The sequence below is a fragment of the Amphibalanus amphitrite genome, unplaced genomic scaffold (genome assembly GCF_019059575.1).
Source record: "Amphibalanus amphitrite isolate SeventyFive unplaced genomic scaffold, NRLGWU_Aamphi_draft 000606F_arrow, whole genome shotgun sequence".
Lineage (NCBI taxonomy): Eukaryota > Metazoa > Arthropoda > Thecostraca > Balanomorpha > Balanidae > Amphibalanus > Amphibalanus amphitrite.
This window is the reverse complement of record NW_024882100.1, coordinates 199953-225343: the sequence shown is the minus strand read 5'-3', so window position 1 is coordinate 225343 and position 25391 is coordinate 199953. Positions and strand designations below refer to the sequence as shown.

Below are 25391 nucleotides of genomic sequence, written 5' to 3'. Positions count from 1 at the left end.
CGAGCTACGCTATTGAGGGCTGAATATTGAGAACCTATGTAGAAAAAGGACCTGGAGTACCACTCTGTGCTCTAGCCCTCGCCGGCCGAGGGGGGGGGGGGGGCGGGTGCCGCCCCCCCCCATAGGGTTTTTTTCGCGATAGCTCCGAACACGCTGGCGATAGAGAGCTGAAACTTGGCATACCTGACCTTTGATTCAAGCCGGATCTTTTGACACCAACCGCATTTTTGGGTCAGGTCAGGTCACTGACCTATGACGTCATAAGTGAACCTCTGCACGGTCTTCAGATGTCGCAACTTCGCAACGCCCTCACTGCCAGAGGAGATGTCACAGGGAAATGAAACTTGCAGGATCTAGTATCCATTATGAGTCTCACAACTTGTATATCTCGGATTTTTCCTAAAGGTCATATGAGGTCAGGTCATTTTCGTGACCTCACCATTATAAGTCAATGGGGAAAAATGAAAACTGCTATTCTGGCGCCGGGAACGATCTCCAACTATCTCAAGCACACAGAATCGTGATTTGGTGCACTCCTTGCAAGGTTAGATGCGTCACATTTGCAATGTTGACCTTGCGTGACGTCATTTATGACGTCATCAAGGTCATATTAGTTTTTCGTCAATAACTCTTGATCAAATTGAGTTAGCGAGTCGGGAAAGCCACCAATGGACTCAGGAAGACATGCCGAATCGAATGATATGCGACATGACCTCTTTTGACCAACTTCGTGACCAGGGGATGCTGACCTGACCTTGACCTGAGGTCAACACCCTAAGTTGACCTGACCCAAACTAAAAGTATATCATTCGACGCGCCTGAGCGAGGCGAACACGATGCTGCCAAAATCGCGGCTCTGCGGCCGTTTTTTGCGAAGTTATTCACCAAAAACTGAACCGTACCTTGGGGCACTTGACCTGACCTCAGCGGTTGACCTAGGACCTTAAAATCGGGTACCAATCTCTGCATCTCGTAACGGCGCACACGCTCGTTTTTTCCGCGACGCGCTAGCTTCACCAGGGGCGAAACGGCGAGGGGGGTCGTACTCGCCCCCCCCCCTCGGCCGGCGCGTATGTAGAAAACCAATAGGTCCGGCGAGGGCTAAAAAGTCCTTCGTCGCTGGTTTTGTTGAAGGCCTTTTCTTTAATATCGAAGAATAATTGGCCTGTAATAACTTGACAGCTAACTTCCACAGTAAACGCAAACGAGACGTAAACCTCTGCAGACTACACCCTCCCGTTTTAATCGGTCGGTATTTAGGTGATGTTGGCCTGTGGTCGTTACTTATCGATGCACGAAGACATGTGCACTTTGTGCAGTGTGCTCTCAGATGATCCAGTACGCGGATAATCCCATGGCTCAAGCACCAGCAACATCTCGCATTATTCGTTCGTCCCGACCTTTCGTAACAACACAAAGGTCATTTATTTACAGCGTGGGATATATTGACACGATTTTCAGCACATAAACCGGCAACATTAAACACAACCGAGTAAAAGAACACATCAATGCTATACGGCCACTAACCGAGTCACCATCCGATCCACGTTAAAATGAGCGGGGAATGACCTTATCAGCGAACCCACATCACGTATTCGTGGAGTCGGGGCGTTAATTTGCACCTCAAAACCAGCATCCTGCACTAAGCGACACAATGCCGCCACCGGTCATGCACAGACCAGTCAGATGACCGCACTTCTAACCTAGATTGTTCAAAAAATAACAACTTAACAGTAAGAGATAAGCAGCTCTATACCAACTCAGCAAAAACCAGAAAGCCCAACCTGTGACTAGGGCTCACATTGCTTAGCAATCCATGACACCGTATCACACAAAGTTGATCGTGACGTAGCGCGCTCAGTGTGACGTCACATAGCGGAATTCCGCTCATCTATTCGACATCAGCTGCCAGTTATTTACATTTCACCACCGTCGGCGGAACATCGCTACCCGCACGCAGAAAATCGCGGGCGGCGGTGTTACACATGAGCTTGAAGCGATAGTTACCTAGACTAGCAGCTTTCAAGTGCAGCGACTGCAAGTGGGGACACGTATTCTTGGAAACGGACATGGACAGAAGCTCACTACGATACCCGCTACCGTGCGGCCGCTACGTTGGCTCAGTGGCAGGGGTAAGCTCTTCACAGGCATTCAACGGTCACACCGGGTGACCCAACATCTAACAGCGGACTCGCCAGGTCAGGTCTGGTCACACGGGTCACATTCAGACACTGCCTAAACTCCATCCATACCTCGCGCTCCTGACAGCCGGAGGGCTCGCTTGGAGTGCAAAAGATCGCATGAAGATCACGAATATCATCGGGCCATAGATCAGTCAGCAAAGACCGTCCTAAGTCGGTAAGTACATGAAAAAGCTACACCGGTTACGTTGGGGGGGGGGGGGGGGTGATACTATTAGCGTGTAAGCTACAAGCGTGTAAGCTACAATGACAAGTACCTGCAGGTCACAGGTCAGGTAGGGGAATAGAATCGCTTACAAAAGCGCGGTTCGCACTACGCTACTGCAGGTGCACGATCGTCCAATATCATATTATTATGCCCAGATTAGCTTTAACTTTACACAGGATACGCACGCGTCGTGTGCCGTTTCGTTTAAACCATATTGCAAGATATCGTCTTCAATATCTCGATGATTGCACTGGTTTCCCAAATTGTCTAAGACCTCGAATCAGGAATTCAATTATAAATACGTTCACTACTGAGAGTGACGAACAGAGGGCTATGTGACAATTCAAACAAACAGCCAAGTATTCACATGACTTCAGAAGTCTAACATTGCTCGGATTGACAGCTATAGCTGTCCATAAATATTACTAAAAATAACGCCAACTGCTACTATGGAATAAACTGAAGCGAACAGCCTGTGCCTGTTGGGGGATAACATAAACCAACAAGGAACCCATGCACTGTGGGTTTCCAACCAACAACCCCTAACTAGCGTTCGAAAACCGAGATGCCTACGGTGATAATATTGCACAAATAAAAGCACGAGGAAAAAACATTCTACATCTTGACCCGTGACTTCAGAGCTTGTTCGGTTTCTTGCTCATGTTTGATCAATGACTGAGAGCCGAAGCCACGAGATGCGTTCAGCCTAATGAGAACGGCAGGTTGGAGCTCTCACAAAGTGTGTGCGTAGCTTACATATCATTGTCGGTCCTGGGTCGGTGAGTGATGGGTTTGTATCGCGTTCAAGTCTGAATACAATCTGGAACGAATGGCAGCCAGTGGTGAGACGGTACAGATGCCATAGCCATCGAGGCAATCTCTGTTCGCCGGAATTGTCGGTATCTGCCAGCTAGACGAGCGGGGAAGATAGCTTCCAGACGAATGGATCTCTGCATTCGGAAACGCAGCAAGCGGGGAAGAATGCGGACAACAAGCACGGAGTGGACACCGTGAGCCGAAATGGGGCTCAGTGATAACGATTTAGCACACGAAATGGCACAGAGACACATTTCCTCAAGGCGGGAGCTCAGCGTAAGACTCGGCAGGTCGTCAAGAGATGAAACGACGGCAGATGAGGATATCGATAGCCAAAGCAAGCACGCTTGTCTGTGGCTCCAGATTGAAGTAGAGAATACCCGAGGCAGTAACCATCGACATCTCCGATAATGTCGTGCCGTGTCCAGCAAACACTCGCTGGGACCACGGTAGGTTGCGTCAAGCGAGCTCAACTTCTACCACACAGGCATAGGCAGTTTTCACCGCCTCACATCCTGAGAAGCCTCCTGCTGCCGTCCTCTCCGCTGCCCGGGTATTTGGCCAGGTCGACCATATCCTCCTCCTCCTCCTGCGCGGCCAGCTGGTAGCCCTGGAGGGGTCCCACAGCCGGCCGGCCGACCCGGGCCGTCACCACAGCCACCGCCTGCATCACCAGACACACGGCAGTGCAGGCGGCCAGGGAGTAGGTGAGCGCCCGCGGCTCGACCGCCATCAGAGCTCCCACACCGGCCGGGAGCAGCATCTCGCCCAGCGCGCCGGCCACAACCAGCACAGCGGCCAGGCGGCTGCTGACGTGTACGTGCTGTTCCAACCAGACCAGCGCGGCCGGGTACACGGACGACATGCCCAGGCCGGCCAGCGCGCCGCCGACCAGTAGCGCTGTGCGGTCCCAGCTGCCAGCGGCCAGCAGAACAGCAGAGCCGGCGGTGACCAGCGCGTAGTTGACGGCCAGCACGGCGGCCGGCCGGAGCACGCCGGCTATACACACGGACAGCGCGCGGCCGGTGGCAAACAGACCCCAGAACACCGAGGTCACGTAGGCACCGCCCGCGCGCGATAGGTGCACCTTAGAGTGGACCGAGAAACTCATCAGGAGCTGGCCCATTGCCACCTCCATGCCAACATAGAAACACAGCACAATAGCCATCAGTGAGACCAGTGTACCGGTGTAACAGCGCGACGGACCGGCGCCGGCGTCTGCGGACGGCACGGCACGCCGCGCGCGGGGGTCGTACACTAGTAGACCCAGGAAGATAAGAGCCACCAGAAGAAGCGAGCAGCTCACTAGGAGATACAGCTGCGCCAGCGGTGGTACGCCACGCACCGCCGCGGCGCTCGACAGACGCGTTAGCAGCCCGTCCTCAGCTGAGGTATCGTCATAGGTGCCCGGCTTGTGAGGCTTGGGAAGTGATGGCGGAGGCGAGGAGGGGGAGTCTGGTGTGGATGATACAGAGACAGGGTTGGAATCGCGTCCACTGTCCAACTGAGAGTCTTGATTTGAGCTCGTATCTCCCACACGACCAGGAGATGACACCTGAGTAGGTGCACCCTGCTCTGTACCTCCACGCCCCGAACTGGACTCTACCACCCCCTGACTAGCCGTCGGTGACGGAGCCGCGTTCAGGATTCCCGGTGATGTGGCCGGCACGGCAGCGGTGGGTGGGACTGCCGGTACGCTCAGTCCCGGCTCTGTGCCTACTACTTCCTCTGGGTCCCAGTCCTCCTCCGAGGGACCAAAGGAATCCATGTCAGGGCGGTCAGACAGCTCAGGTGCCGGTCTGACTTCGGCCGAAATTGGTCCGGGGTTAGAATCAGAGTCAGCTGCCTCAGGGGATGTGTTCGTGTTGGAGCCGCTAGAGGCCATCCCGGCGGAAGCCTCTGGCATGGTCTCGGCACTGACGGGTCTCCCCTCGTTGGCTGGAGAAGACGTATCTGAGCCAGCACCAGAAGCAGGAGGCTCTGTGGCAATAGGGCCACCGTAGGGCAGCTTTGGGCGCGGGAAGGCCGACTTTGAGACGGAATCCGAAGCGGAGCTGGGCTCAGGTACAAGAGAGGGCTGAGGAGATGTAACAGCCTCATTGCCATCAACGGGGTCCAGCTTCGAGCCAACGACTTCAGACGCACCATCAGGAGCGTTTGTAGTATCTACAGGAGCGGCAACATCAGAAATAGTTTCAGAAGCCAGACCCGTGCCGCCCGCAATGTTAGAAGCGGTCGTGGTCATCTCACCATACATCTGCTCACCTCCCTCCTTCCCATCACTCGCCTGTGCTAATCCTGTGTCATTACCGTGTTCTTGTCCTCCCTCTGTCGCGATTACCTCCCCAGTGCCTTTTCCGCTATCTCCTGTCACCGCAGCATCTGGCGCAGACGTCTGTGACGCTGCATTCTCTCCATCTGAGCTCGGTGTGATAGATACCTCAGTGCTGTTCACTGGCTGCACCGTGGAAGGGCTCGCCGTGGTGTCCGCCGGCGGAGTTGTAGCCGGGGGCTGCGGCTCAGCGGGCGCAGGGTGCAGGGCAGGCTTCAACGGAGGCCGTGCCCAGGTCTGGTCATGCTCGAGTTTGTTTCCGTCCGTGAAGACGGGTTTGGGTTTCGGTGTGTGCTGCATAGCAGGTTCTTCAGTGGGTTCGGAGGCGTTCAGGGTGCTTCCGATGGTGGTGGCATCTAGCGGTGACTCGGTTATGTTGAGGTTCGGGTTCATTGTCACGTCATACATTGCTCCTTCGGAGGCGTTTTGGGCCGCGTTGGGGATTTCGTCGACTTCAGTTGCATTAATTGGTAGCTGGAGCTTAGTCTCTGGAGTGGCATCATTCAGGATAACCTTCATCGGTGACGAGTCGTCTTCACTTGGCAGTGTTGTTACCGGTGCACCTGTAGGCACAGCCCCATCTGCCGACTGTGTCACGACCCTAGAGTTCTCCACTGCGGCCACAAACGGCACTATCGTCGTACCGGCCGCAGACGTCTCCCCGTTCCCCACACCAGCCCCCATAGCCTGCTCTGTAGCATCACCAGCCGTCGGCTCATCCCCTACACTCTCCGTCCCTCCAGCACTGCCTCCTCTCTCCTCTCCACTCTTCCCGTCCAACATCACCCCCTCCCTCCCAACGACACTCTTCCTTTCCTCCGCCGCAGTCACCTCCTCAGTCTCCCGTCCCTGCACCGTCGCGGGACGATCTTCCGGCGCCACCGCGTCAACCGAGCGATGGAGTCGCATTGACGCATCACCGCCAGCCAACGCCAAACCGAGTTTGAAGTAGTGGGGCTCTACGCTGTCTCGTTTCACAGAGGAGACGTCCTGTACGCTCGCCGGTGGTTGAGTGACATAATCAATCACCTCAGAGATCGTCTCGCCGGGTAGCTCAGTCGGGTCGCTGGTCAGATCGTTCAGACCAGTCGGTAGGTTAACGGTATGGAGATGGTTTCGACCAAACAGAACCGCCGCTGTGCCGTTAGGCGCCGGCCCGTGCGCGATGAAGGGTACGGCTAGCAGGGGAGCGGCGAAGGCCCCCAAACCGAAACTGAAGTGGATGGCCTGCATGTAGGGGCCGCTCGACTTGCCCCAGAGGTCTAGTAGTAGCACGTTACCGCCTGCGGGCAGAAGGAGGGGGACGAGCAAGTGAGAAAAGACAGAAGATGAGTGATACGACAGTGGACACAGTACGGTTGAGACAAACGTGATGAGAAAGAATCGCTGGTAATACATACGACTCACGAGGTCTCACAGGTAGCAAAGACATCACAGAGCGGGAAATTACTTCTCCGTAAAAAGGCACCACGGTTTGCAGAGTTTGCAGTTTCGGGGCTGGCCCAAAATTGGTTTCCACAGGTAACTCGGCAGGGCCAAAGTGACCACTTTCCTTTTCGTTACGTCTTTTTAGCACCCAATATCGTGTCACCAAAGACATACAGATACTGGCGGTGGAATTGCCCAAGGAAAGAGCACAGACGAGAATCACAGATGGGACACACATGATGCAAAAATGAGTAAGCGAAAATAAGTAACTGTCATCATGGCAGGGGCAGGTGATTCCTTACACGGTAAAACCCGCATTCCAAACATATCCACCGGTATAAACTTTCTCCGGGAAAATATGTGACATGCCATCGGCAAAACAAACCGTTCCAAAAGGGAAACCCGCTTTCGAAACAGCACCCAGGTATGCAGGTGACTTTTGTCGCACATCATCACACAAACATGTCAACAAACACGTGGGATGTCCAGAAAAGATGCCGGGCAGTTTCGGGACCCCCGTACCTAACTCAATTTTTGGTATTGAAATGACACATTCCCTGCTGAGTCTAGACACAAAACAACAACAGAGCCTTCAGACACCACCATATAGCAATATATCTCCCCACCACCTTCGATTATACATTAGCTACGATTGTAAATCCCTCCCCAATATCTCATGAACCACCCACGACCCTCGCCGCCCGTCTCACCCATCCACAGCGCCACCTACCCGTATCAACAAATCCAAGTGGCACTCCCAGTGCAGTGAAGCAGACGTTCAGCGAGAGGGCGCTGCGCAGCCAGGGTACGGTAGCCATCCCCGCAGCGGCCAGCGCCATGCTCGCCAGCATCATCAGGAGACGGTTCAGCTTGTCGAACAGCAGGCCGCCTGGAAGGGAGGTGAAGGGAAGGGTGGGGTTTCAGTGAGGGGTCACACAGTAGTTGTGAGAGTTTGAGTGGGCAAAATGGTTTCAGTTGCAATTTGCAAAGTTCGTGTGTTAGGCCACATTTTCTTACAGCGACGGTTGGTAAGCGAATGACAGACAGAATAAGATAAATCATGGAATTCAAACAGACCTCAGTTCACCCGACCCGTCGTTTCCATACTCAGAATATTTAAATCCTTCTCCTCCACACCGTAACCCCCGATCTGGTCTGGACAGTGGACAGACAGCTTTATCCCATGCGAGCGGCTCCCATTGGAGCGCACCGCAGCTCCTAGGGAAGCACACCCGTAGCCGGGTGTCCCCGGCAAGCACTCCGGGAGTGCTTGGGGGGGGGGGGGTGGGGCTGGTCGGCCTGTCCTAACGGATGGGCTCAGCCCCGGCGACTCACTATGGGTGCCTGCCCAGACCAATGTCTTCCCTTAATTCCTATCATCCTCCCGGCTCTGCAATGGTCTCATTGGGCCGAAAGGGCCTAACCCAACAAAGCAAAACAAACATACAAACAGACCTCAGTAAGTCTCTTTAATAAGTAGCATGCATATGAGACTTAAACGCCAATTAGACTGGCACGATGTCTCAATAGGTCCTCCTGATGAATGAACACTGTTCGCATGTTTAACGCCTCAATTAGCATTTAACAGGACCTGCAGGTGTTCAAAGCAGCCATTCGCCACCATCTGTTCACGCCACGAAGACAGTCCCAGAAAACGAGTTCTCCGGCCGGGTTTGTAATCCTAACATCCCGCAGCTCTAATCGCCCGATACTGCGCCCGACTAACGACTGTTTCGCGTTACAGCGTCGGGTCACAGACTCTGGACGGGCAAAGGGTCCGATAGGCGATAGAAACCTCTCGGAGTCTTCTGCGATGGGCTCTGCTACCCCCGACAGTGCCTACGTCATCTATTGAGGGAATCTGGGAGGAATTTCAGGAAAAGAGCATATGAGACGCCCGGAAATGATCCGCCGTGGGGGCTATTTAAACTCTGCGTCGCCATACACACGCAACGACACTTCGGGAAACATCAACAGTCCGCCAGGTCTGATTGCATATATAGACGAGTCGCCTGCATCCCGAGACGAGCTTTCAGCTGCCAGGCCATTTGCATTCCTCTATGGTCCATTCACCATTCGGTTCAGGGACAGGAGCAATATCATCAGAGTGCCAGGAATTTCCGATAACGCCCTCAGTCGAATCGCCATTTCGTGGAACTGGTCGCGCAAAAAAGGTATTGTTTGATGTGGCTCTGGTCGGATCCAATCAACGTTGGTTCCATCAAGAGATAATGTCGGCAAAAGCGGGTTCTCGTTGGCTTCAGTTGACACAGGAATGATCCGGCCGGTGGCACGGCTATTTCTGGGGTGACAACATAAGCTATTAATAGTTATCTCCCGTAACACCGGAAACGATACGAAAAGTTACATTGGTCATTAGGCGAAAGCTCAAAGGATTGCCACTGCTTTATTGGTTCACTTTATGTAGAAGCGTGAATCGTTCAGCCACAAATAGATCATAGTTGAAAATAGAAGCACAATGTACGAGGAAAGGCAGGAATGCGTCGCAAATCAACCACCACTCGTCAAAAACTAAGAATATCACTTGCCTTTGCCTATTATATATATATATATATTACATTTATCATTTACCTGGCACAAAGGCAATGAACAAAGGCTGAGTAGTGAGTATATGCGCGTTACTCACTGATCATGGATCCCGCCAGGTATCCGAGCGCCCTCCAGAAGAAGAGCTGCGAGATTTGCGCCATCGAGACCGACACCTGGCTCTGGAGGTCGAGCAGCGTCGGGCCCGGCAGGGCGATGCACAAACCCTGCAGATGGACAGAATCATGGTGCTGAAAGACTGCTGAGACGATGACAAGGTTAGGAGTATATTGGAGGAATGCAGGTTCCTGGTTCAGCCAATCTGGCATGTGTGCGCATATCTGTACCTATACCACAAAATAACATGAAACATTAGTGGACTTGAACAAAAGATGAAGCGAAGGAATTCCGCCACACATAAGTTGGAAGCTACCACCAAAAGTTCTCCATATGTAGGTCTATTTAGCCCACATGTGACATGGCAAGAAAAGCATCTCGCTCTTTCCCTACAATGATACAATCTCACCAGGGTGAAGAACGACAGGCATATTGTGAACGTCTTGACGAGCGGCAGGCAGCGGCCGGCGGCGGTGTGCGGGCGCGGGCGGGGGCGGCGGCGGCCGGGGCGCGGGCGGGCCGGCGTCAGCAGGGCGGCCCGGTCCTGGAGGCCATCGTCATCTTCCTCAGCAGCCGGATCCGGCAGTGGCAGACCGCTCATGGCCGTCTCCTCTGGTCTGACGGGAAGGGGGAAAGTTAGATATAGGCCGGGAGGGAGGAGGTCTGAGTATGGCGTGTTACGTGGGACTGGGAGGGGTGGAGCCTAGGCACACCAGCAATCAATGGATTTTGGTTTCCAGGAGGTATTTGAGTGGGTTAGGAATGCTAGCCTTCTGACCGTGAGAATGTTTTTTTTTATAAATTTAGCTCGAATGTTTGAATGGACGGATTGACAGAGCCGGAGCCCACGCTAAGCAGAGCTTGTTGCGACTTAGGGTGACCGGTTTTGCAAAAAGTTTCGAAAAGTTTTGCTCCCCAGGTCTAATCTAACGTATTTGGGGGTGCTGATCACGAATCCGGCGGAAAAAATATAAAATTCGAATTTTTTTTGACCGCCCCGGCTCTTTGAATATTTCCGGTTTTCTCAATTTTGGCATGTTTTTGAATAATATGATGAATGTAATGAAAAAATATTAACAATGTATCGCTAAATGCATGTACCAGTCGATTCGGCATACAGCGGCGTCGAAATCGGCACGCCGCCTGCTTCACCGGCCTCGCAGGAAAGCATAAAGCTCGGAAGGTTTGCGTTAGTTACCCGATTCTCTCCATAGATGGCGCTGGCGTAGCCGCCCGCCGGCCGGTCGTTGCCGTGCCGTTCACAGCCCCGGCGGTCACTTGCGACCGTCGTGGTCGTTATGCTACGTCTATCAAACCACGACAGAAATGTTCACTTCATTTTTATGTTACTTCAGACATATTTTAGACCTATTGTTGAATTGGATAAATGACTATCGTGAATTGGCGATATAGTGGAGTGCGCTCGGGAGCCATTTACAATAGCGAGGAACGTAGGTGGATTGATCTGAATAACATATGACACTGCGTTCACTGTTGATATGAAGTTTATTCACACTATGTAGTCGGGTGACATGAGAACAATGTGACTAACATACCTTGTGTACGACACATGGATGAAGCTAATGCTACTTTTTCATTTTGTTTCGGTAGGCCCGTTTGTTCAGAGCGTAGCCGTCCTGTCGGTCTGCGCCTGTTACAGCTGTGACTGATTCGGTGGTCAGCTTTACAGCCCTTTCGGTGGATTGGGTATGGCAGGGGACCCCCGTTTCAAGGGGAGTCTGTAGAAAGTCGCGCAACTCATCCTCGCTCATGTGTCGTTTACAAGGGGGCTCAATGTCCCGGCCCTCGTCAACCGCTCGCTGCACGTTAACCAGTTCCATATAGTTGTTCGCTTGAACGTTAATTTCCGGCAGCCGGAAGTGCCGAATGGGCTGCTGCTGTGGCGGTGAGGGTGGCAGCTTTGGCGGCGGTCGTGGCGGCGGTGCCGGCGGCGGTGGTGGTGGTGGTGGTGGTGGTGGTGGTGATGATGGCCGCCGCCGTTTCAGACGCCGCTGCTGCTGTTGTGGCGGCGGCGGCGGCGGCGGTGGCGGTGGTAAATGTGCTGCTCGCCATGCTCGGCGATGAAAATCATGGCATTAGGGCAGATGCAGTCCGCATAATCCAGAGCATTCGTCAAAAAAGGCAGCGACAGGAGCAGCCGCCGTTCCCACCCCCGCCACAGCAGAAGCAGCGGCGACAGAGGCGGCGGCCATCACCACCACCACCACCACCACCACCGCCGGCACCGCCGCCACGACCGCCGCCAAAGCTGCCACCCCCACCGCCACAGCAGCAGCCCATTCGGCACTTCCGGCTGCCGGAAATTAACGTTCAAGCGAACAACTATATGGAACTGGTTAACGTGCAGCGAGCGGTTGACGAGGGCCGAGACATTGAGCCCCCTTGTGTACGACACATGAGCGCGGATGAGTTGCGCGACTTTCTACAGACTCCCCTTGAAACGGGGGTCCCCTGCCATACCCAATCCACCGAAAGGGCTGTAAAGCTGACCACCGAATCAGTCACAGCTGTAACAGGCGCAGACCGACAGGACGGCTACGCTCTGAACAAACGGGCCTACCGAAACAAAATGAAAAAGTAGCATTAGCTTCATCCATGTGTCGTACACAAGGTATGTTAGTCACTTTGTTCTCATGTCACCCGACTACATAGTGTGAATAAACTTCATATCAGCAGTGAACGCAGTGTCATATGTTACTCAGATCAATCCACCTACGTTCCTCGCTATTGTAAATGGCTCCCGAGCGCACTCCACTATTTCGCCAATTCACGATAGTCATTTATCCAATTCAACATTAGGTCTAAAATATGTCTGAAGTAACATAAAAATAAAGTGAACATTTCTGTCGTGGTTTGATAGACGTAGCATAACGACCACGACGGTCGCAAGTGACCGCCGGGGCTGTGAACGGCACGGCAACGACCGGCCGGCGGGCGGCTACGCCAGCGCCATCTATGGAGAGAATCGGGTAACTAACGCAAACCTTCCGAGCCTTATGCTTTCCTGCGAGGCCGGTGAAGCAGGCGGCGTGCCGATTTCGACGCCGCTGTATGCCGAATCGATTGGCACATGCATTTAGCGATACATTGTTAATATTTTTTCATTACATTCATCATATTATTCAAAAACATGCCAAAATTGAGAAAACCGGAAATATTCAAAGAGCCGGGGCGGTCAAAAAAAATTCGAATTTTATCTTTTTTCCGCCGGATTCGTGATCAGCACCCCCAAATACGTTAGATTAGACCTGGGGAGCAAAACTTTTCGAAACTTTTTGCAAAACCGGTCACCCTAATGCGACTGTTGCGTAGACCCCGACCCCTACCGTCCGATCGCGCAATTCCGGGTAACGGGAGAATTTAGATGCCAAAGTTTATCGTGCCCTTCAAAGTCGGGCACGGCCTGTCCCACTCAACTGACTTCAACTGGCTGCGGCTGCTCCCACCAACCGCAGGCCATCCCCGTCAGGAGTCTCAAATATCGAGCGCCGGAGCGTCTCGAACCCAGGCTCTCACTACCGGGAATCCAATGCTCTACCAACTGAGCTATGGGACAGGCAATTTACAGGGTTTAAAGCACATGTGTCACCTCAAAATTTCTGGCCAAGGTGTACTGCAAAAGCTGAAGCCCATGTTTACTTACTAACGAGCAGCATTTTTTGGTGATCAAATAAGCTATCTTCAGGCATTTATTTTGCTTCAGCAGAAACTTATCTGGACAACTCAAAGCTTTTTACAAAACACATAAGCCCATTTTCATTCCATATATGTATCATCCTCAGTGTTTAATGCTTTCTAATGATAGGGATACCAGGACTATGGCCAGGTAAAACTAGATAGGTTACCTACCTACTTATATGGAGGAGCGACCTCTGGCCTATGGTTTTGGGCTGGCCTTGAAAGTATCAGGCATGGATTAAGTCCTTAGAACTCATAGTCTAGAGCAGGTGAGCATATGTTCACAACACACAATTGCAATGCAACTGTTCAGAGTATTGACATGACTCAGACTCCTGACTCCATGCCAGTGGTGTCCATGCTCCATAGTGCCTATTTCAAATAGATGAGTGCAATAAGGTGTTATTTTGATAACATGCAGCAAGGAAATTCTCTTGCCAAATCATGAGCATAAACAGCTACAGTGGTATGCATCTTCAAAATGATTTTTTTTTCTTCATTTCAATGCTATGATCATGACATCACCAACACTCACAACAGAATCTGGCAAAATCTTGAACTGTTTTCTGTTATTGTTCATCACTTCACACCTTAAAGGGACCCTCCCACCTTCAAAAAAGTTAATGAATTGGCATGAAAGTGATGTTGCTCGGTTCAGAAAGAGCAAAAACGAATATCTACCAAATTTCATCGAAAAATATTCACCGGTTTTCAAGATATTAGACTTTTACTTTTGTTTACTTTTTGGGATCTCCGCTGTTCCTAGCGACTTTATTTGAAAGTGCGGCATTTGTTGCGCGCAAAGCAGCATATACCACCGCGTGCTACAAAACGTTTTAGTCAAACATTTAACAGACGTTCGAAAGCCTGGTGACGTCATCAGATTCCAGTAATGGTTAAGAGATAGGGACCACGCTGGTCCCACCCTGCAAGTAAAGGGGAGAAATTTCTTGAACACCATAAAGCTGCGGGGGTTGCGACCAGGATAAATGGTGGTTTCTGAGCCTGGCCGCAAACTTGGCTATCTCAACTCAAAACTAATGTTAAGGTGGGAGGGTCCCTTTAACTCCTTACAAATTGCATTGATGTCCATCAGGGCATCACACACAGACCACACCTCATGTCATGGGGCCATAGACACGCCTCATTGCTAGGAGTGCATTGGATGTATGAGGAGCTCACTTTAAAAGCTACAAAGAGCCTGCTGTCTCCATATTCATTCAGCTCACCTGAATGTCACACATCAGGACTTAGAAAACACAGAACAAGATCAATCCATGCCCTGGATTGATCTTTTTCTGTGTTTCCAGGGGCTCTGGCCTCTGGGCGGTGTGGGGTCTGGGCCCTGGACCCCCTCACTTCCATAATGTAGCCTAAAATATAATAAAGATGTGCATTTGGCGTTAGTAGAGCAGATGGCGCACAAAGGTTTTCCAACTGAGGAGAGGCGCTGTAGGTTTGTAGGTTGTGTTGTAGGGTAGGTTTGTAGGTTTGTAGGTTGTAGGTTTTGCTATTATTACAGAAAGAGTATGATCAGGAATGTCACTATAAAAGTCATACCACATGATACATTTTGACCTCCTGAGCTCATATTTGATAATTATTCATGGCGCAACTAAGTGCAATACACATGTGCAATATTTACACTGCCACCAACAGATGCCGGTTAGGTTAAGTTAGGTTTGTTTAGGTTTTGTTAGAAAGAAGCACCTCCGGGTATAGCGCCTTGGCCTCTCCTTGGTTGGAAAACCTTTGTGTGACGTCTGCTCTACTAATACCGTGCATTTTTGGGTCGGACACCCGATGCTGAGACTGTGGCAGAGCCCTTGAATCAATCAATGGCTGATCTTGAAATGATGAAGCCACTAAGCTACAAACATGAACAATCAACAAATGCTGTAAAATAACTTGTAACATCTACCTCTTAATTACCTTCTCATACAATTAGCAGTCTGCAAATGTAATGCCACTTCAACTTTGACTTATGACATACAGCACTGACGTTATCTTAACAAAATAAAGCAAGTGAGAGCCTTGGTGAGAGCTGGTTGTTGTTGTTATGGGTTAGGGCGCGTAGCAACTTGGCTCTTGCGTCCAACCTTGGTGAGAGCGCTACGCATAAAATACAAGCACCAAACAAGCACAAAACCCAGAGGCGCTCCACCCCGAAATATCCCCACTCTTGCGGCTGGTTTGTTTATAGCATAGCAGTAGGAGATCGAAGCATAGATATAAAAGACTAGATGGGACATTGGCAGTGTTTTAGTGCGTGCGACTGGCCGCCATGTTTGTGAGGGCGGTCTGCGGCGCTGTGTAAAGACTACGGGAGGAGGGGGGTATTTGAGACTGATTTTGTGGTATTTTTCGACCGAAAAGTGCTAATCTTTTTTGCTCACGGCATTCTTTGGAATGTGTAGATTGTGGAACAAGTGCTGAAATATGCTTATCTATTGTAATTTGGCTACGTTAGCCTTAGACATGTTGCACTGTTGACGCTGATGAAGAATAGGCGGCACCAAAGGTAGATTTGCTTGGCATGCCTGTTTTAGATTTAATTCAGTTCCCATGTTTTTTTTTGTGCACACCACAATCCTTTAATTATTCTTGCATGGATAGAGCATCAGTCATATGATTTTTGACAGAAAGCTTACCTAGATAGGTACCAGAACATTGGCAGCGGAAAGCAGACTCATTACCTACACTTGCTTTGCCTGCTCACTTTCTACTGTTGCCTTCAATGGACAATATTTATGAAGTAAGAAGGTTTTATGATTATAGGTTTTAAATAAGTACTTTACTTAATGTCATCAGTTAGTATTAAATAGTAGAACAGTGCCAAATGAAAAATCCATGCACTAGCAGGTTGTCATGGCAACCAGGTTGTTTACAACTTGTCTATTGGCTCTTGGTTATATTGCCAGTATTTTCTAATTTAGGACTTAGAGGGAGTGAAGACCTGATTTTCTTGGATTCCCTTTGGCTGATTGATCTATGTGGTGTAATTTTGAAAGAGTTTAAAATATGAGAAGGCATAACTGAGAGAATAGAAAACTGGACACAATTGTGGCGCATCCACAAATCAGAATTAAGTATATATTGAACAAATATTGATCTTATGGTAGATTTGGTGAGTTCAAAGTAATTCAAGCTATCAAAGATAACACTGAGAAGACTTAGAGGTAAGGTTACTATGGAAAGAGGGGTTAAAATCTCAACTAATAAAATTCCAAAAGACTCCATTTTTCACAATGACAACACCATTGGTAGCAGCGATGAAGAAAGAAAAGGAGATTGGAAAGTAGTGAGGAAAGCAAGATCAAGGACCAAAAAAGGAAAAAAGTGTGATGCAAGTGAAAAAGGAGATTCCATTGTGAGCTCTCAAGGAATGAAAGTCAAAAGTAAACCCGAGAAAGGTCAGATCAAGTACACCTGCAAAGGAAATGAACATGAGAGATGTGGGCAGGAAGTTCTCAATGACTCAGTAGGTGGCATTGCCTGCGATATCTGCCTGGAGTGGTACCATCCATCTTGTCAGGAAATTGAAGAAGAGGTTTACAAGCTACTTAAGGATGCCAAACTAGTCTGGATATGTTCCTTCTGCAGGAAACACTTGCCAATGATGAGGTCACTAGTGACAGAGAAAGCTAAAGAAGAAGACGTACGTCAACAAAAAGTACTTCTTGAGCTAGAACAGATGGTAGAAAAACAGCTAAAGCAAGAACAGCATATAGAGGAAACTATGCTATCCTGCACGACAAGGATTGAGAACATGATAGAAGAAAGGGTAAAAGAAGCTGTGCATTCAGCTGTAACCAAAATGGAAGGCATAGTGACTCAAAGCAACCAAGAAGTAGTAAAAAGCCTAAGCAGTGAACATGATCACATGATGCGGGCTCAGCAGAGCAGAATAGACCGGGTGGAACAGACAGTTGGGTGTAGCATCGATGTGCTAGGAAAGGCAGTGCAGGAAAACCAGAAGGCCACAAAAAGTCTTCCTATCATTTCAGCTGAGATGAAGAACACAACAGACAGGGTGGTGAAGATGATGGAAAGTAAGGTGGATGAAGAAAGAAAGAAAAATATCATCATACACAACATTACAGAAAGCAAAGCAAAGAACCCAGAACAGAGGAAGGAAGAAGACACAAAAGTGGTGACAACCATGATTTCAACTCTGCTAAGGGAGAACAACCCTGTGAAAGTAGTACGTGTCACAAGACTAGGAAGGTATGAAGGAGCAGACTTGAAGCCTCGGCTCTTGCTGGTTACACTTGAACGAAGTGAACAAGTAGAGGTTATGTACAGAAAAAGGTTTGAACTGAAGGAACTTGGCTTTGTCAACACATACATCACAAAAGATCTTCCACGAGATGAGAGGGAAAAACAGCGTAACTTGCGAAAGGAACTGGAACAAAAAGGGAAAGATACACATTGCATTTTTCGAGGAACAATCATCCGAAAGGAGGAGGCACCATGGGCAAGCAGAGTGTGATCCAAGCAGGCCTAGAGAAAGGTTCAGTAAATTGAAGTGTCTGTACACAAATGCAAATTGTTTGAGTAACAAGCATAGTGAACTTCAAGGGAGAATTGATATAATTCAGCCTGATATTGTGGGCATCACTGAAATTTGGGAGAAGGTGGAATTCGCTGTACAAGGGTACCATCCGGCATTCCGTAAGGACAGGCCATTAGGTCAGTCTGGAGGTGGTATATTAATTTTAGTTCATGAAAAATTTGAAGTGGTGGAATGTAAGGAGTTGAATGAGCATCCCTTTGGTGAAGCAGTTTGGTGCTCCTTACGTTTAGCAAGATATGAAAAGTTACTTGTGGGCGTCTGTTACAGAGCTCCAAGAAACTCAAGGGAGCAAAATGATATGTTAAATGATTTGTTCAGGAAAACTCAAGACGTCGGAATTTCTTGCAGAAATGTTATGATCATGGGTGATTTTAACTATGGTGGAATTAATTGGGAGATTGGAACATATGATGGTACAGAAAACTCTGATCCTTCAAGGTTTCTAGAAACAGTACAAGACTTGTACCTGTACCAGCATGTGAAAAGTCCAACACGCTTTAGGGAAGGACAAGCCCCATCCCTTTTGGACCTAGTCTTCACAAATGACCAAAGCATGATAGAAAGCATAGACATTTGTGAACCGCTTGGTAAAAGCGACCATGCAGTGTTGTTGTGGGACTTCACATTTCGAGCCTCTGTAAGTGAAATGGCAGAGACAAGCTCAGAGAAACGATACAATTATCAGAAAGCCAATTTCGACGGCATGAGTGAAGCATTGAACTTAACAGATTGGAGCTTTCTCAATTATGCAGGAGTAGAAGACATGTGGCAAGAAATTAAGAAAGCCATAGTAACAGCTATCGACTCATTTGTACCCATTAAGAACCACAAGAAGACCAAACCCTCTGCACCATGGTGGAGCAATAAACTCACCAGAGAGATTAAAAAGAAGCATGCCTCATGGAAACAATATTGTAAAACAAAGTCTATAGATGACTATAAGAAGTATGCCTCTCAAAGAAATAGAACATCGAGTGTCATCAGGACCGCAAGGCATGCTTATGAACATGATCTAGTAAAAAATCTTAAACTAGACCCAAAGAAACTTCATAGATATGTAAGAACACAGCAAAGGGTGAAACCTGTCATTCAAGTTCTTGAGCTAGGTGACTCTCAGACAGAATCAGATAGTGAGGCAGCAGAAGTTCTGCAATCCTTCTTCAAATCAGTGTTTGTGAAGGAACCCGACGACACACTTCCCTCTTTCCCTGAACAACAGTATGACGAGCCACTACAAGATATTCACATTACCTTCAAAGAAGTGAGGGAAGAGCTTGAACAACTGAAGGAAAATAAAGCAATGGGTCCTGACAATATACCAAGCATCGTGCTGAAAAAGTGTGCTGCAACTTTAGCCTTTCCATTGTTAACATTGTTTAACAAGACACTGGAGGAAGGTAACTTACCTGAAGACTGGAAAAGAGCCAAGATAATCCCAATCCACAAGAAAGGTCCAAAGACAAAACCAAACAATTACAGACCAATCAGTTTGACAAGTCAAGCTTGCAAGGTTATGGAAAAAATAGTGAAAAGACAAATAGCAGCCCATCTTCATAGAAATGACCTGCTCTCCAAACACCAGCATGGGTTCAGATCAAACAAGTCATGCCAAACAAATTTATTGGAAGCTCTTGAACAATGGACAAGGAGTGTAGATGAAGGAAACTGTATGGATATTGTATATCTTGACTTTCAAAAGGCTTTCGATAGCGTGCCTCACAGAAGACTTCTGATGAAACTCAAGAGATATGGAATACAAGGGAGTGTCAATGAATGGATTAGCTCATTTATATGTGGCCGCAAACAGCAAGTAGTTGTCAGATCAGGACATTCTAGTTGGTGTGAAGTGGACAGTGGAGTACCCCAGGGTTCAGTTTTGGGGCCAGTTCTGTTCATATTATATGTGAATGAACTACCGAATCTGGTGTCAAGCGAGATAAAAATGTTTGCAGATGACACTAAGATTTTCAAGAAGATAACAGGAAAAACTGATTCAGTAACTCTTCAGAGTGATATAACAACCATTAATGAATGGTCCAGAGAGTGGCTTCTCTCCTTCAACCTCTCAAAATGCAAGGTAATGCACTGTGGATCTAGGAACACAAAAACAAAATACTTTATGGAAGAAAAGAATGGAGAAAGGAAGGACATTGAAAAAACAAGCATAGAGAGGGATTTGGGAGTATACATAAGTGACAGTTTAAAGCCCTCATTGCATTGCCAAAAAGCAGCAAACAAGGGGATGATGGCTCTTAGGCTGCTGAAGATGACATTTGACAGAATTGATGTAACCAATTTCAAGATACTGTACACAACGTATATCCGACCACATTTGGAATATTGCATTCAAGCTGCAGGACCATACACAGCCAAAGACATTGAAACACTTGAGAAAGTACAACGTCGGGCAACAAAACTTGTCAGAGGAGTTAATACCATGCCATACTCAGAACGTCTGAAGAAGCTTAAGATTCCAAGTTTTAAAGAAAGGATGCTGAGGGGTGATCTTATAGAAACTTTCAAAATCCTGACGGGAAAAGCAGATGTAGATCCAGACCAGTTCTTTGAAGTTGCTACTCAAGATAGAACGAGGGGTCATTGCTTCAAATTGAAGAAGAGGAGGTCAGCACGCTTGTTCAGGACCAAATTTTTCAGCAACAGAGTAGTGAATGTTTGGAATGGCTTGCCAGAAGAAACAGTCAAAGCTGCATCAACAAACTTGTTTAAAAATCAGCTAGATCACCTTTTTGCCTCTGAGACTCCCCCATGCTACTAATACTGGTCAATGGTCATGATCTGGTCATCATCAAGATTGCTAATTATATGACGTTAAATGTGTAATGTGAAAAGTACATAGATGCTAGAAAACCGGCTCCCACACCCCTGCGCAAACAAGCATTCTATACCCTGGCTTAGTGCTTAGTATCCCACGCTCCCTCTCGTCTGCATATGCTCGAGTCATTGAAGACCCAAGATGAAGACTTGATACAAGACAATGAAATGGACGCAAGAATAGACCTAGTCTAATGACAGTCCATTAATCTAAACTTAAACTTAAAAACTATGCCAGATGCCTCGGGGGCTCTTATCCGCTCTGGGTTCAGAGTGCAGTGGCATACCACGCTCACCCTCAACCAGAGCTGATAGATAGTGAAAATGCCAGACGTCGTGATATCTGCACCAGTGAACCGTGTCGCACATTTGATCCCAATAATGAACAGCACAGGGGTGACGTCAAAATGTGCGTTAGTTGGAGCACCTAAACTCAGATTGTCATTACCTAATTAGTTTTCACATTGTAAAGCTTAAACTACACTTCATGCTCTTTTGGCTCACCTGTTATCAGTATCAGTAAATAGGGTATTAGTAAATCTGGCGTTACCATCAATGCTAAGTGCTAACAAGTAAATATGAAGTCCAAGGAAGATAAAAATCATAATCTTACTTGACCTAACCTTACCTACTAACCTAACTAACCTACAACCTACAAACCTCAACCTACATATAACCTCCATACCTACAACCTACCCACCTACAACCTACCAACCTTATACGAGGCCGACGGTGGCACCAGATTTATGGATACCCTTATTTGTTAGGTACTTCACTCCACTTCTCATTTTATTTGAAGCTCATTTAAATTCTTGTATTTAAGTCTGTGTAAACTATTATTTTAAAAACCTGATGCTTTTCCATGACTGTAATCTCACTGTTTGCTATGTGTATTTTGTAGTGTGTACTGTGTGCAAATCCAGTATCCTACACTTGTATGCTACAGGCCTTGTTTTGATCTGACTAACTGTTAATATGTTTCAGCTTTAAAGACTAGTATCTTTTGAAATTGAAATTTGCCTCTCAGTCTCTCAAGAATCAAGATGCCAAATAGATGTGCAGGATTTGATTGCTGACAAACCAGGGATGAGGCTCAAGAGTCAAGAGATCACCCTGCATTGGCAAGTAAAAGCTACAGACTCTTGATTTTTTATATTGTTACAGGTTATCTGTCACCGAGAGCGATTGCTGTAGTTCAATTTCTTGCATCAAAATTGGCAGAATATGACTTCACTGATCACTCTGACGTCATTTACGGCCGACCTATGGTAGCTACACAATTTTTATTTCTATAAAATGTTTCAGATTGATGCAGCCGGAGGTACTGCAAGTTTCGTATTGACACGTCTAGTGGTTTAGAAATATTGCAACAAATATATATTGTAATTTTTTTCAATATAAAAATGTAAATATTTTATTGCAGAAAACAGGAGAGGGGCTCTGTAGAGCCCCACCCTCCAGTCATGCGTGGGTAAAGGCCCATCAGTCACTAAAACCAGAATAAGTGCAAAAAATTATTACCAAATGCCCGGAGACTGCTTTACCATTGCCAACATGTGTGTGTGGGGGGGGGGGGGGGGTGCGTGTGTGTCAACAATGTGTTAACAACAAATACAACACAATTGTGCCTGGCGTATGTTAACACTAAACACTATTAGCCATATTTTATTGATACTAATCGAACCTTCCAGGTGGCTGGAACAACCCCAGTGCCGCACAGTTCTGCGGGATATTCCGGCACCTGCTCCACCGCTGCGGCGTCCGGCCCGGCAGCACAGGGAAAGTGGCAGCCCTCGACCCGACCAGCATCCTGGCAGTCGGTCACACGACCAGCGGACGGGGAGCCAGCCTTACTACCTCGGCCTCCACCACCTCAGACAACGGTGCCACGGCACTCCACATCATCACGGAGCACGACTTCCAGCCTGGGCTGTCGTCTGGTGGGCAACATCGTCACCTACATCGCAGGGTTCGTGGTGAAGAAGGCGCTCGACTCTGTCAGCTGTAGCACCTGTCAGGAGGCCCTGGTGAGCGACATCCAGCCGGACGACATGACACATCTTTACCACCTCTTCATCATCTCTGCCAGATGAGCTAAGGTGGGGACGGGTTACATGCCTGGGATCTGACTGAGACCCGCTCATACCCTGCCGAAGTGTTGGTGATTTCAGCGGTCAGCTGTCTCTAGCCGGTGTCAGTGAGTGGCGGCCAGCTGCCGCTGGAGTGGGTATATCTACCGTCGATAGCTGCTGTGTGGCGGATAGCGTGGATTTGAATGGACACTTCATATTAATGAACAGATCAATGTCTGGCCGATAAAAGACGTATTTTGTCGATGATTGCTTAGTGACTGAGTGGGTCCACTGGCGACCAATGCAGTGGGCGCTGGGTTAATGCCTCGCCTCTTGTGACCGTGTCGATATGTAGCACTGTTAATTGCCGATTCGTTGCCGGCCGTCTCTGCTCCGTGGCTGGCTGATCCGGCACAAACTGGTGTTCGTGGCTGAAGGCGCGGCTACAGTTACACTAGCTCGCCACGTGCCTGTGCGACTATCGTCGGTGCTGTCTGCAAGGGCGATGTCGGTGCCTGTAGGGGGCGCGGATTGATTCAAAGTGAGGAATGGGTCATCGGAGCTCGGGTCAGGTCATGTTCGGCTAAAATAAGCGGATTTTGCGATTTGCCGCATCCGGGTGAATTTCCTTGCCTTCTAGTGCATGTTTATGCATTTTACATGCGTTTTTTTAGTGTTGATGTCTAGATAACGTGCATTTGCCTCGAGGTCAAGGCTGCGCTTCATATGGGCAGTTTTCGGAGCATCTTGCTCATTTTATTCGTAATCCTTAATTATGTTTGCGGATTTGTGCCCGCAAATCATTTTTTAAAGTAAGATTGACACGGGATTCGAGATCGGCGCCCATAAATACACTTCACATGACCCGCCATGTGTCAAGGCCATCCGAGGTCATCTAAGGTCGCTGACCTTGTATGACCTTATGTGACCCGGTTCGCTAGATTTCGAGATGAGGTTGATTGGGAATGATGTAACCCATTTCGCCGACAGTTCACGCGTTTTGGTCGATTTTATAGCGAAAGATCTCAAACTCCAGTGACTTTACTGGTTCGATTTCCAGTGTTTGACCTGACCTCTGAGTTCACCCGTTGACCTAGTACACTCGGGGGCAGAGTGATGTTCCACCACTCCCTACCTATCGGGCTCCCATGGCTCAGCACTGGCTGCTGCCAGTGGCAGCACTGGCAGCACTGGCACTGGCAGGCAGTGCTGATCAGTGCTGAGGGCAGGCAACACTGGCAGCAGCCAGTGCTGAGCCATGGGAGCCCGATGGGTGGGGAGTGGTGGAACATCAATCTGCCCCCGAGTGTACCCTGAAATTTGGTATCACTGGTTTACTCACATCGCGGACAGCATACCTATTTTTTTCCGTTCTTGCTCCGTCGAGGGGCGAACGGCTGGAGTTCACTCCGTTCACCCTGGCTTCCCCTACTCGTAAGACGCTGACAAACTACGAACGGGTGAGGGCTAAAATTGCACTTATTGTCGATCATTGTCCATTGCATACTGCATACATAGATATAAAGTATGGTAGCCATAATGGGAAACGAATTTTATCTTAAATTAGCATGCCAATTGCATCTACCTTCGGTGCCACATATCCTTTATCAGCGTCTTCAGGGCTATATGTCTAGGGCTGATGTAATTACATTACTATAAATACACATGTTTCTGCCCTTGTTTCACAATCTACTCATTCCAAAGAATGCCATAGGTAAAAAAGATTAACACTTTTCGGTCGAAAAATACCACAAAATCTGTCCCAAACACCCCCCTCCTCCCATAGTCTCCTCCCAGCGCCGCAGATTCTCGCCCTCACCAACATGGCGGCCGCTACTACGTATTCGCGAGTCGCTCCCGACATGGGGGTGCCCTATCTAGTCTTTATATCTATGGATCGAAGATTTGGGAGCTGTGGAGTTGAGTAGGATAGTAAAATTGTTTCATCTATCACTAATTTGGATGTGAAGTTTATTTATTATGTTAGCACTTTTTCAGTTTCATTTTCATTTGAAGAACGATTTCTACGTTTTCACTGTTTTTTAAACAAGTTGTTTGTAAAAAAAAGATCAATAGACTGAAAGAAAGAAATGAAATAAACTTTTTTTAACATTATTCCGTCTTTCTCATTTGGGTATTGTTACCCAAATTTACTACTTTTAAGAACAAACTCGAGGTTGGATTTGAAGCCGGCATTTGTTGCGCAGCTGTTACAACAATAGAGCTCAGTGACGTGATGCCGATTGTTTGGTTTTCGAATGTGTAGCGCGCGTGGCATGATTTGAGATTATTTATATGCACTGTGGATTTGAGAAGCTGGAGGTCTAAGGTATATTTGATAGAAATTGAATTTTTATAGCCTTACCCAACAAAACATATTTTCATGTTGTTTGTCAATTGGCATCAGCCGTTTCATTACATTACGCATCTTGATCTCACGAATCATGATCTCATGATCTCATGTCAATGTCCATGATCTATCAAAGGTATGGTGATTTTCTTCACTTGCATGACTTATGACTCGACGCATTCAAAATAAATATCACAATACACAGGTACCAAT

At 48.2% G+C, this 25391-nt stretch overlaps 2 protein-coding genes across 4 annotated transcripts in view; one reads left to right on the top strand and one right to left on the bottom strand.

Moving 5' to 3' along the window:
* Positions 1–1432: 1432 nt before the first annotated feature.
* On the bottom strand, positions 1433–16111 carry LOC122394690 (nascent polypeptide-associated complex subunit alpha, muscle-specific form-like). 3 transcript variants are annotated; one of them, XM_043391723.1, is made up of 5 exons: positions 16000–16111; positions 10059–10266; positions 9633–9759; positions 7716–7874; positions 1433–6840 (listed from the first exon to the last, which is right to left on the bottom strand). In XM_043391723.1, exons 1-5 carry the CDS (start codon positions 16017–16019, stop codon positions 3734–3736), a joined length of 3621 nt encoding a protein of 1206 aa, XP_043247658.1. In that variant the 5' UTR covers positions 16020–16111; the 3' UTR covers positions 1433–3733. The 3 variants fall into 3 exon arrangements, with proteins under 3 accessions (XP_043247658.1, XP_043247659.1, XP_043247660.1); XM_043391724.1 differs by lacking the exon at positions 16000–16111 and adding an exon at positions 15281–15467; XM_043391725.1 differs by lacking the exon at positions 16000–16111 and adding an exon at positions 15281–15467 and having other exon boundaries at positions 10059–10261.
* An 8973-nt stretch (positions 16112–25084) lies between these two features.
* Positions 25085–25391, top strand: part of LOC122394688 (adenylate cyclase type 9-like) — a 59788-nt gene continuing 59481 nt past the window's right edge. Inside the window, exon 1 of the mRNA XM_043391721.1 lies at positions 25085–25157. The gene's annotated coding sequence lies outside the window, so the exon portion shown is untranslated. The remainder of the gene's footprint in view (positions 25158–25391) is intronic.